The 13,320-nt window shown below is 41.0% G+C and overlaps 1 protein-coding gene across 4 annotated transcripts in view; it reads right to left on the reverse strand.

The window, feature by feature from the left end:
• TENM2 (teneurin transmembrane protein 2) overlaps positions 1-13,320 on the reverse strand; it is a 1,365,678-nt gene that overhangs the window by 11,634 nt on the left and 1,340,724 nt on the right. For all 4 annotated transcript variants that reach the window (XM_033927365.1, XM_033927364.1, XM_033927366.1 and 1 more), the window contains one exon: positions 8,159-9,773. In XM_033927365.1, the coding sequence (XP_033783256.1) occupies positions 8,159-9,773 (1,615 nt within the window). The remainder of the gene's footprint in view (positions 1-8,158; positions 9,774-13,320) is intronic.

Raw genomic sequence — 13,320 nt, forward strand, 5'->3', positions numbered from 1 at the left:
AAAAAAATAAGCCACTGCCGAGGACCAGTCGCTCAGGTCCTTTCCGACTGCCCTGCTCTCTGCCCCGACTCTCCTGCCCTTCCCCACAGGGTGAGCCCATGGGTTTAAAGCAGGTTAAAACCATGGGCTCGCGAAGTAAAAAAGTAAAAAAAAACCCAAGGTAAAGAAGATGGTCTGCGCATGCGTTGGGACTGCTTTTCAGCGATCCGTGCGGTCGGTTGGGGGCGTGATTACAATTGCCCCCATTTGCAGGAGGGCACTTTGTGAATCAGCCCCACGTCCACGGATCGGATCCGTGGCCTTAGAGAATCTAGCCCGATTTATGTGCTGAATATTGCACTTAATCGGCTGTGGTTTCACTACCGGACATAGATTGATCAGATCATAAAAACAAGCTCTAACTTTAGGGCCTTTTCAGCTGTGTTGTTTGGACAGCAGGAGGTGAATAATCTACATGGGATATGATATAAGGCAAATCCCTTCAGGTAACTGACGAATAAGTAGATAAATAATAAATGTTAACATAACATGCTCATTGCTAATAGGTATGTCCTTGGCTAAAGTTTAATTTCTTAAAATAAAGATTAGTATATTGAATTTTTCCATTGCTAAGTAGTATAGACAGGGGTGGCTGCGTTGAGCTGTCATAGTTTGTTTAAAGAGAATAATAAAATAGAAAAATGTTTCTTTTAAAATTAAAAATTAATGTAATAATAATATTTAATGGGATTTCGAATCTAGTTAATTGTTGTATGCTCTTCTTTTTATATTCGCAGCAGTTTTCAAATGATCTTAGGGCAAAACGGAGATCTTCCGTCGTAATATCGTCTTCTGGTGAGAACTTTCGCCCAAGCTAAGTATTGCTTTAAATGAAGATTGATTGATAAAGAAAACTGAACCGATATAGGGCAACAATTATATAGAATTTTTTTTGCAATTAAAATTCTAAAGAAACTCTTAAAGTTTAATATCTATAAAAAAATCTTTAAAAATCCCACTGAGATGAATAGGACTGATGTAGGTCAGTCCTTATGATTAGCTCTAAGGGTCTAAGCGCAGACACTTGAGATCTTCTGTCTCATTGAAGGGAATATTACTGTTATTACTCTAACAATAGCATATTAGTATTAGGTGTTTTAATATGATATAAGCTTTAATCTAGAACCAGTAGTTTATGTAGTTATATAACCAACCCACTCCGCTAGATCATGTAGCCAACAAAAAACTAGGTTGATATATCAATCTTCTAAGAGACTAAATCGAAATACCTCAGCCCCACCACTCCACCGCAATAATACTTTCTAAAGCGGGAGATTTACGTGGTGCTTCATCATTGGTAAATCGTCTCAAATCGCCGTGATTGTATTCGTTTAAATATTTTTTGTTTTAATTTTTAATTTTGATTTTTTACTTATCAATAAATAGAAAATTGTAAAAAGTATATAAGATTGTATACTTAGCGTCTACACACAGCTAAACCTGGGAGTCCGACCAGACATGTTTCGCACTACTTGTACTGTCTCAAGGGTCTCCCGAGGTCGCCGCAGTCATCCGACTCGCAAGTATGAAGTCTGTGAAGCACCACGTAAATCTCCCGCTTTAGAAAGTATTATTGCGGTGGAGTGGTGGGGCTGAGGTATTTCGATTTAGTCTCTTAGAAGATTGATATATCAACCTAGTTTTTTGTTGGTTACATTAATATGATATAAGGCACCATATTTTTCTGCTTGAAAATAGAAGAGCTGGTTAGGAGTCGGGCATGCAACTAAACTCGTGCCCTGTTCGTCCTGGTAAAGTGCTTATTAAAGAGAATGGTTTGTGCATTTTATACTGTTGTTAAATCTTTTCTGCTTCCTTGTGCTTTGCATTTATAAAGGTGGCTTCTGCTTGGGACTGCGAGACGGATCGGCACGGCGGAGTCGCAGTTTAACGGCAATGCATAATGGTGAAAGCCCACAAATGAAATGATTTTTCCTTTAAACTGAAATTCAAGCAAGAACAAATACTTAGGGGGTCCTTTTTTCAAGCGGACATTTCATCACGCGCTAACCCCCCGCGGTTGGCTAAACTAATGCCTGCGCAATGCAGGCATTGGCGGCTAGCGCAGCAGGTGGATTAACGCGCGGTATTGCGTGTGTTAAAACCCCTACCGCAGCTTGATAAAAGGACCCCAATGGGTTAATTAAGGCACTTTCACCAGAGAGCACAGACAACATCAGAATGAATAGTGCTTTTCAAATGTTTGAGAGGTCCTAAAAAAAAAAAAAAAAAAAGAATAAAGCATTTGCCTAATTATTTGATCTGACAACAGAATATTTACAGTTTGCTGGTACTTCGATGATGCTTGCTTGTCTCCGAGATTGTAAAATTTTGTACCATTTTGAATTCTTTTTTTCTGACAGCTGCAGAAAGCTACAATCCATGCTGTGTTTCGCGTGTAGTTCTGAAAAATACCTTAACACACTTTCATTTAGGAAATAATTTGATTGAATTAATTTGTTGCTTGGCTGAGCAACGACATAATTGGATTTTTGGTAGGTCTTGAAAAGCAAAGACCGCTCGTAATTAAGAAATAAATGCATGGCTATGCCTGGTGTTCTCCGCCATATCTCATTGGTTAAAAGGAAGCAGATGGGTCTCTTTCCCTCTCAGACTTACTTGTTATCAACTTTGCTTTTTCTTTTCAGTGTCTTAATAAATGCCAAAACTTTGACTGTCCTGTGTTTCATTTAGTACCACTAATGAGTGTTCAGCTGTGTGAATTCATTAGCATCCGTTTCTTCCTCAGGGCAGGCTGTTATAAAAGCAGAGAAAGTGCTGGCGCCAAAGACGTCTTCAGGTATTTGGTGTAATTACATTTCATAAAGAGCATTGGGTGTGAGGGATGCCGCGTCTGTGGTTTCATTTCAGGGTATTACACTCCATATATCTGTCATAAGTTCTTGGCTGAGGCTTTGAGCGACTCATCTGCTCTACTCTGGGGAACCACCTAATAGGGACAGAAGCAATTCATGTATTTCAGGCACCGATAAATCAGATTCTAAGATGCCAGTGAGCTTGCTTGCCTGCCCAATTGCACTGCCAATTAATTTATTTTTCTTTTCTGTATGTTTTATGTTTTCATCAAAAGTTAATTGCTATATGTTCTCTATTACATGATGTAACTGCCAAGTGAATGGCGGCCATGTAAGCGTTCCTGCTTTTGAGTACCGTGAGGAGGCAGAGTGTGGTAAGGAGCACATGTGCTCATTCGGGAAGGGGCTCTTTTTAGGTAATGGTTAGGTGCCAGCAACTCGTGTTCAAGTTCTAGTCACTTGATGAATTACAAATCTAAAAAGAATTCGGTTTTGTGCTAGTCTGGAAGGTCCTCCAATGTCATCCCCATGGTTGTTTTCAATGTGTCCAGCCATCTGACTGCAGGTCGCCCTGTTTGCCTGGTTCCTTCGATCTTCCCAAACATGATGTCCTTCTCCAATGATCTTTCTCTTCTGATAGTGTGACCAAAATAAGACAGTCGCAACTTCATCATTTGGCCTTCAAGTGACATAGCCGGTTTGATCTCTTTCAGAATCTATTTGTTAGTTCTGGCGGTCCATGGCATGGTAAGCAATAGTAAAAATACAGGGCCTGGTATTCAGACAGCAGCTGCTGGCGTTAGGCCCAGAAATTCAAAGCCAGGCCATATCTGGGCTTCAGCACTGAATTTCTGGGTTTGTGAAGCCAGCTAACACATAGCCAGTTGAGCTTATTATTGAGCACTTAACCGTCTATAGCAGGAGTGTCAAAGTCCCTCCTCGAGGGCCGCAATCCAGTTGGTTTTTCAGGATTTCCCCAATGAATATGCATGAAATCTATTTGCATGCACTGCTTTCAATGCATATTCATTGGGGAAATCCTGAAAACACGACTGGATTGCGGCCCTCAAGGACTGACTTTGACACCTATGGTCTATAGGTTACCGCATAAATCCCCCTTTTATCTAAGCAGAGGTAGAGGTTTCTGCTGTGGCCCAGAGCTCTAAATCAGTGGTTCTCAACCCTGTCCTGGAGGCCCACCAGGCCAGTCCGGTTTTCAGGATAGCCCTAATGAATATGCATTGAGCAGATTTGCATGCCTGGCACCTTGATTATATGCTGATCTCTCTCATGCATATTCATTAGGGCTATCCTGAAAACCCGACTGGTCTGGTGGTCCCTACTGTTGGTACACAGAGTATCAGACAACCAGAACGGATAAGGTAAACAAAAAATTGATAATGAACAGGCATAAAACTCTCCTGTATACCGTGCTGCGCTCGCTGGTTGTCTGATACTCTGTATATCATTAGATTTCACTCTGTTTCCAGCACTTCTTGTGTGTGAGCACATGTCACATACTTACCAGTAGACTTACATGCTTACATATTTTCATAGGACCTCAGAAGAAGGTTGTCCATATCACAGATCTGATACTGTGCACCATTTGGATTTTTTTTTTTTTTTTGTAAATGCACCGCTTTTACTTGTGAAGACTTTCTCACAATAAACTATTTATCAAGATTGTTGTATCCACCGTGTTGCTCTGTTTTTTGGTTGCCCCTTTTCTACTGTGGACTATTTGGTGAATTTTGTTATTTACCTTGTATAAATGTTACCCAGTGAAAAATGCAGGAAAACGGATGTGCACTTTTAATTGCATTAAAAAGAGAGTTCCTGTGATTGTGTGTTTGTGAGCATGGGAGGGGGGAGGGGGGGGGGTTTAGCATGGAGAAAGATAACTATGGGCTAAATTCACAAAGCTAACCGATCAGGCAGGTTAGTGAATTCCAGCCTATGTGTATATTTGACTTGCAAATCTCTGTGCACTGTTTTGCTGCCTGGTAGAATGTATGCAGATGCTTTAAAATTTTCTAAGTTGCACTTGCTAATTTGAAAGAGAAAAAATGGTTTTGTTTATGTTTGAAAATTGGGTAAAATATGTCCATTAATAGCCTCTGTGCAGTTTGGAAATATGTGTGTCCTTTCAAAATTGCCCTTTAACCCTTTCAGGACCAAGGGACATATTTGTCCCATAACTTTAAAATCCTATAAATTCTAAATTTGATATGTACGGATTCCATATGATACTGCCTTTATGTAAACAAACTGGTTCCGACATTCATTCATTAGCGTCGTTGCCAGATTGACGAGAAGATTCACTTGCCACACTGTCCATAAGCCAGAAGTTTGATTTTTTATAAAAAAATAATGATATTTCACAAAAAAAATCAATTTTTTGGCATCTGCAAGCCCTTTTTACCATAAAAATGTCGTCAAAACCACAAAAATTGGCCTACGATCCTTATGGTCCTGAAAGGGTTAAAGGGGAAAGAATATATACGTGACCTGCTGAGCAAAAAGTTACCAAAAGCAGGGGATGTGATAGAGGGATAGCAACTGCAGAATTTCCGTCTCTGATCTAGACTAATGAGGTCTTTAAAATCCGAGATATGTTTATCAATATGGAAAAAGTTACCCCAGAAATCACTTGCCCCACTTTAGATACCTGCAGTTTTTAGGCTATGAAACATAAAAAAGCATCAAAGCCAGGGGGTGGAGTGTCCGTGTTCTCTGTGTTTGGTGTGTGGTCTGAACAGACTTCTCAGCTGGAGGGCAGAAAGACTGTAACCCCTGAAGCAGCAGTGCGAAACAGAGATTTCCCCGAGGTTTATTGGCTGCGGTGGCTGGAGGGTGGAGTCCCGAGTGAAGTGCTCTGTGAACTACTCTGACCATTTTGGCAGCTAAGTTTCTCTGTCTTTTTCTGCTTTTGGATTTTTTTTGAAATTGTTGGTGACTTTATGTTATTGTACAGAGCTTGGTCACACAATTTTTTTTATTTTGGCGTGCCTTTGTATGTGAGTGGTTCCTCAGGGGGCTGCTACAGTGCTGGCTTTTCCACCTATAATTACCACTACATGTGTGCAAGTATTTCCAACCTTGGAGTGTTTCCTAGAAAGCAGTTTTTTTTGCCAAATGAAGCTGAACTGAGGCTTTTTCTCCACTTTTCTTTGCTTTTTTCTGATTTTGAGTGCGCTGGTTGCTTATGTGTGAGCCCATGCGTGGGATGTGTGGCCTTGCAGTGTTTTTGAGGTCCCCTGCGTTTCCATTTGGGACATAGTTGTTAGTAGGAGTGAAAATTTTATAGTCCCATTCGACTGGCCCTGTAGTACACAAAACTTTCAAAAAGGAAAGCTGCCCAAATTTACCCTTCCAAACTTTGATTGCCTTTATCTTTGTTCTTTGTAACCCCGCTTTTGCTACCTTGGTTGCTCATCTGGTCACACATTTTTTTCTGATCCTAACACTAAGGGGCCCTTTTTACTAAGCTGTAGAAAGTACTAACGCATGCTTACTGCAGGTTATAAACCACTACCGTGGGGCACACCCAGGTATCGTGTGGTGGTTTGGGGATCGGCAGAGAGTAGGCATGTACTGTGCAGATTGCTGTGCACTGAACAATTAATGCATCATTAGCTCGTGAGCCCTTACTGCCCAGAAATTAGGTAGCAGTAAATGCTCACACTCTAATGGTCAGAAGGTGGTGGTGAACAGTATCCCATCCGAAGCATCGGACGTGATCAGTGGAGTGCCGCAGGGCTCGGTCCTGGGCCTGATTCTATTTAACTTATTCATAAGAGATATGATGCAAGGACTTAGAGGAAGGGTATTACTGTTCGCCGACGACGCCAAACTTTGCAACATAGTAGGCAAAAGCTTATTACCTGATAATATGACACACAACCTACTGTTGCTGGAACAATGGTCAACTACTTGGCAGCTAGGCTTCAATGCTAAAAAATGCAAGATAATGCACCTGGGTAAGAGAAACCGCGTAGAACTTATGTACTAAATGGTGAGACCTTGGTTAGGACCACGGCGGAACACGACCTAGGGGTGATCATTAGTGAGGACATGAAGGTTGCCAATCAAGTGGAGAAGGCTTCCTCTAGGGCAAGACAAATGATGGGGTGTATCCGCAGAGGTTTCGTCAGCAGGAGACCTGAAGTTATGATGCCGTTGTACAGAGCCATGGTGAGGCCTCACTTGGAGTACTGTGTTCAGTTTTGGAGACCACACTACCAAAAGGACATGCTGAGGATCGAGTCGGTTCAGCGAACGGCCACCAGGATGGTCTTGAGGCTCAAGGATCTCACGTATGAAGAAAGATTAAAAAAATTGCGGCTGTACTCACTTGAGGAAAGAAGAGAACGGGGAGATATGATTGAAACATATAAGTACATCACGGGACGCATCGAGTCAGAAGATGATATCTTCTGGCTCATGGGACCCTCGACCACCAGAGGGCATCCGCTGAAAATCAGGGGAGGGAAGTTTCATGGCGACTCCAGGAAGTACTTCTTCACCGAAAGAGTAGTGGATCATTGGAACAGACTCCCACTCCAGGTGATAAAGGCCAGCAGCGTGACAGATTTTAAGAGAAAATGGGATACTCACATGGGATCTTTAAGGGAGTAAATTCAGGGAAGGGGATACTTGGAATGGGCAGACTTGGTGGGCTATAGCCCTTTTCTGCTACTTTTTTCTATGTTTCTATGTTTCTAAGGCGGAATTAGCATGTGACCAGTGGTGTAGCGAGGGAAAGTGGTGCCCCTCTCCCGCCCTCTTCTCCACCTTCCTGCTCCTTCCCTCTCCCCCCCTTCCCTCTGTACCTTTTTAATTTTTCAAGCGAGAGCAACAGAATGAACTCACTACCTGCGTCATTTTGACTATCCCTCTGACATCACTTCCTAGGGGACACCGATGAGGACAGCAAGTTCATAATGCTGCTCGCGCAGGAAAAATTAAAGAGGAACGAGGGAAGGAAAGGGGCACATGTGTGCAGTAGGGGGGGGGGGGCAGAGAGGAGGACGAGTGCCTATGCCCTTCACAAAGACTGTGCCCAGCATGGACTGCTCCTCCCTTACTACACCATTGTGTGTAGCCATTAATGAGGAAAATGAAGCCATTTTACCACCACGCTAAAAGTGGCTTCAGTGTGTGGAATAGCGCAGGCCGCTTTTTAATGCAGCTTAGTGAAAGAGCCCCTCAAATCTTTGCAGGGTCTGCATGTTATGGACTAAATTAATTTTGACTATAAACACAAATCAGTACTATAAATGAAATGCAACCAGATGTCTCACCTGTGACGTAATTCTTTAAATCCATTTCAGTGCTGAAAGGGTTGTTGTTCTTGAACATGTAGAGGTTGAATGGGGCGGGATCCTTACCAATGTTTTTCCACATTGTATAATCAGGAGATGTCCAACGCCCAGCCAAGACATCGTAGTCCCTCTGAGTAAAATGAACCAGTTTAGTCAAAGGATCATATAGTCCCCCGTGAAAGCCAATGACCAACTGGAAATTTGGGTTAGAATCGTAATATATTTCTCCATATGCTGTGTACTGAAGTTGCTTAATTATTAGGCCATTGATACTGAACACTGCCAACGGGGTCCCTGTATTGTCGGATGCAATGTAGTATTCTTCTCCACTGCTGCTTTCCATGGCAAAAAGATGACTTTGGAGATCATAATATAGGGAGGTAATTTCTGAATTGGAATGGTTATAGACATGGGTTACCCGAATAGGATTGTGAAGATCGGCATAAAAGAACTGGAGGTGATGCCCTAAGTTAGTTTTATATGAAACCCTTCGACCTAATCCATCATAGCGGTACTGAACACTCCATCCGTTGACTTTGTTGTAAGCCCTTGTCAAGAGACCTTTGGAATTATACTCAAATATATCTGAGCCCCGTTGACTCAAGGATCCATCGTCATCAATTTTGTACTGTACATCTCCAAGGCGTGTAATTCGGTCTCGTAGGTCATAGCGAAGGGGTATCAAACGGGCATTGTTCCCTGGATTAAGTAGGTGAAGATTCCCATTCAGATCATAACTATATCGCCAAGTGGGTCTGTCATTAACCGCCACATTTTGCAACTGTCCATCCACATCATAATCATAGGTGTATTTGGTAGTATTGGCATAGGGCCCAAGTTTTAACTCTCTCTTTATTACTCGTCCCATGCTGTCATACTGGACTGTCATCCAGTACATAAGCGATCGAAACATTTCATACTGAACTTCCTTAATGCGCCCATGAGTATCAAAGTGTTTGGTCAGAGTCATCACAGCTGTGGTGATGATTTGGTTTATATCATAATAGATGACACCAAATTTTCCAAAATGCTCAATTTTGCCAGAGATTTCATCATAGCGGTACAGTTCAACTGGAAGGGGTGTTTCACTTATGATAGGCTTGATGCTAGCTACACGAAAACTGTTGTCATGGTAAGTGTAATCAAATCTAGCATTCACCATGCCCTCTTCAGAGAATCTGTAGATTTGTTTGTCCACAAGAGGTCCAATTTTTCGGTAACGAATTGTACAAGAAAATCCACCACTCTGTAGGTTAACCATTTTCAAAACACCAGTTGTTTCATCGTATCCAAAAGTAACCGCAGTGCTATCATAAACTATCTCAGACAGCTTCGATAGCTTTCCATACTTGTAGAACACTTGTCGGCCTGTTCCTAAGAAGGATTTTTTTAATATTCTGCCATGTTCACTGTAATCAAAAATCACTGAAGCATTGCTTTCTGGAGGGTTATAAATATTCCTGATGTAGCCGATAGATGTATGAGTGGACATACTGTGCCGAGCAACACTGGGCATAGTGACAGCATGGAGGCGGTCTGATGTATCATACTCAAAGATGTACTGCCTTTGGCTCTGTAGAAGTAGTACCATCGACTGCAAATAGAACAGAAAAGAACATATTTAAAGTTGTAATGAACTGTTCTCAGAAGCCTTGAAACACTGACTCTGAATAAATATCTGTTCTAAAAAAACAAACACAAATCTCACTTTGCAATCCTAAATAAAGAATTTGAATATTATATATTAAAGTAAAATGACACTGTCAGGTGATCGTCACTATTTTTCCAACAAACAGGTAGTTAGACAAAGCAACCAGTATGTTGGGCAATGGGGGAGTCCCCAATGATACAACTGGCCAGTTGTATCATTGGGGACTCCCCTATTGCCCAACATACTGGTTTCAGTGATGCAATCAGTCTGGTTGCTGAGACTCGTGGATTTAACAAAAGTCCATTTCCCTACTTTCTCTCCCATACATCACCTTTCCAAAATACGCAAGATCTTCCAACCTTATCCCAGCTAGTAGGGAAATGGACTTTTGTTGGCAGAACCATCTCAGGAGCAGCTATAGTGGGCATTCTCAAAACAGCCTTTTTAGACATCTTTCTGGTTGTTCTGTCTCCAGTGCATTAGTGTTAGAGGCATGTTTTGGGTGAATTTAGGACTTGGACGCTTGGCAAGCATAATCGGACCTTTAACTAAACGTCCTGGGCTTTTTTTTTTTTTTTACATTTGGAGCTAGACCTGTTTTAAAAGTGTCTAAGTGCTAAAACAAAGTGCCCAAACTGACCAGAAAACTACTGGAGGGATTAAGGCTTGACCCCCCCCCCTTACTTCTCCAGCCTGTATAACAGATTCACATGACTCAAATACGAGGGGGTGCTGCAAAGTTCTCAGTCCAACCAACTTCTTAAATCTGATGCTATTTTGTTCCTGTAGCCACTGGAGGCTTTATCATATGATACGGTATTATTTGGCACATCAATCAGAGCGAAGAGCCAAATATCGTACATTACAGCACATTATGAAAAATTGGGATCGGCTAAGTTACAGTTTCTGGTGGAATTCTTTATGCCATATCTTCAGAATGGCTATAGCTATTCAACAGGGGCATTTTAAGAAATTTCAGGATGTTTGGGAGCCATTAACTAATTACTTTTTCCCTTTGAATACACACGTCTGAGAGGGGGGTGGGGTGGGGATGATTGAAGTTAATTGTTTGGGTATTAGGGGGTGGGATATTAGATTTGAATTAGTTTCTGATAGAATATTAAGTGATCTTAAAGTATAAATTGTTTTTATCTTATATTGCACTTATTGAAAGTTTTTAAAAATGAATAAAGAATTTAAAAAAAGTGTTTAGTTTATTTTGTTAGGATTTTACAAATTGGTACTTTGCAAAACTAACACTCTTTTCAGCTACAGTGGCAAAATAACGTCAGATTTAGGAAGTTGGTTGGGCTGAGAACTTTCCAGCACCCCCCTCCTATATCTCCACAGCAGAACAGAGGGTCTCTAAGAGTTACTGGTGTAGAGCTACATTACATTAAAAGTCACAGGTAGATGTCACTATAACTTACTTATATTGGTATGGTGAGCCTTCCAAAACCTACTGTACCTACATAAAGATGACACCTGGGTACAGTAAGTTTTGAGTGGATTTTGGAGGGTTCCCCATACAATATAAGCAAGTTATAGTGACAGCTGTACCTGGGACTTTTAATATGACATTCTCTGCAGTAATCCTTAGAGTGCGCCTCTGCTGTGCTCAGGATGCTCAGCTGCCTGTGAACAGTTTGCTAAGAATGCTGCTGCTTGGACGTCCGAAGAGTTTGTTTTTGTGCGTTTTTCATGCGGCTGTCTTTGTATTTGAGAATGGACAAAAAAGATAGACGTACTAAGGTCCAAAACATCTACATAGGTCATTGTAAAAAAAAAAAAAAAAAAAAAAGACAGACGTCCAAACTCAGACTTAGATGTCCTATCGAAAATGCCCCTCCACTTATATAAATTATTTTTCTTAAAAATGTATCGAATCATATTGGACTGGACTGGTGGGATGACTGAAACCTATGATTCCAACTCCAGGTAGAATCATTTTTGGGATTCTAAGCACCCTTTTACACATATTTATAATTTAATGGGCAAATTTTTTTTTTTAGTATTACCCCTAATTGAAGTTCGATTGAGAAAATTCTTATTCGATCTATTTGCAAACAATTAATAATAAAATAGGGCCTAAGTGTCCTGAAGCACTTTTTAACTAGCTATGATTTTAGCAGATTTAGAGCCAAATGATTGGTAAGTATCCAGGCATGTTTGAAGCCTAGTAAGATCAATGCATAGTGGATCAAGATAGCAATATGCCATCTGGCAAATAAAATGCTTTAATACCCAGAATTTATATATTGTGGAGCAAGGAGGCTAAAGAAGATATCAAACAATAATAGATCCAAATCTGAGCCTTTTGGGACCCCTCTCCCCGAAAAGGGAGCGACAAGAGGTTGGTGATGAGCCAGAGACAGTAAATTGCTTTCACAAAAAATGAAAACTGATTCAAAACTGTTTCTTTGATGCCAATAAATTCTTACCTGGTCAATAAGATAGTGTGGTCTACAGAAATGTCGGGTGCTACCTTTCCACTTGGAGGGAATCCTCTCTATGGTTCAAGCAGTTGTACTGCTGCTCTCCAGTTTTCTAAGGGCCTAATATTCAAAGCAACATTGAATAACAGCATCCACGACCTGGGTAAGCCGCACTGACTGAGGCAATTCAAGCATTTTCAGCAGTATTATCAGATATTAATGCTGATAAATGATACAGACCACCCCAGTGTTATCTGGATAGAGCAAATGGAAATTGCAACAGACTACCTCGGCATTGTCTGGAGAGTGCTGGAGACAGAGACTTGGCATAACCAGCAGATATCTGGATAATATCACTGGCCCTGAATTTTGCTTTTATCTGTACGCTGGCAGCAACCGATGCTTTACCCAAATATTCAGTTCCAAATATCTAGATATCATCTGGCAACAGAAATAGTAAGTACAACAGAATACAATCTAAGCCATAATTGACATCAGGAACCCACGGTAGAAACATAAATCATGCACTGCATTGACCGTAGCACTGTGGGCTGGAGGTAAAGCAGCCAGTTGCATCATGGGATGTACCTACAAGTATTCATTTAAAAATGATCATATATTGCACCACCGGAGGATGATGGTACCTGTGCAGACCCTCAAAGAGAAGAGGGATAAAACATGTATAAATGCATCCTTTAAGGAATTGAAAAAAATCATACTCCAAGGCAGGCTTCCTATCTTGAATAAATTGACACACCAGGAAGGAAAACCTTTAAACACTATAGAAGGCATTTTAAAGTAAAGCCAGTTGTGGAGTTGACATATTGCCCTATAAGTCTACTAGAGAGGATTCTTTAGATTTGATATTCATCTCCCATTTGTGTTACCTTGATTGATAATGTTAAGCTGCTTTTCAGTATCTCAGATAGCAATTGGGAAAGTATCTTCATAAACACATTATAAATTTAGTTCAGTTTAACATGCTTGACACCCTTCCTTTCAAACAGTGCACCACAACAGTTTACATTAACAAAGCAAAACAGTCTCCCATCGTA

The sequence above is a fragment of the Geotrypetes seraphini genome, chromosome 18, assembly GCF_902459505.1.
Source record: "Geotrypetes seraphini chromosome 18, aGeoSer1.1, whole genome shotgun sequence".
In the NCBI taxonomy this organism is placed as follows: domain Eukaryota; kingdom Metazoa; phylum Chordata; class Amphibia; order Gymnophiona; family Dermophiidae; genus Geotrypetes; species Geotrypetes seraphini.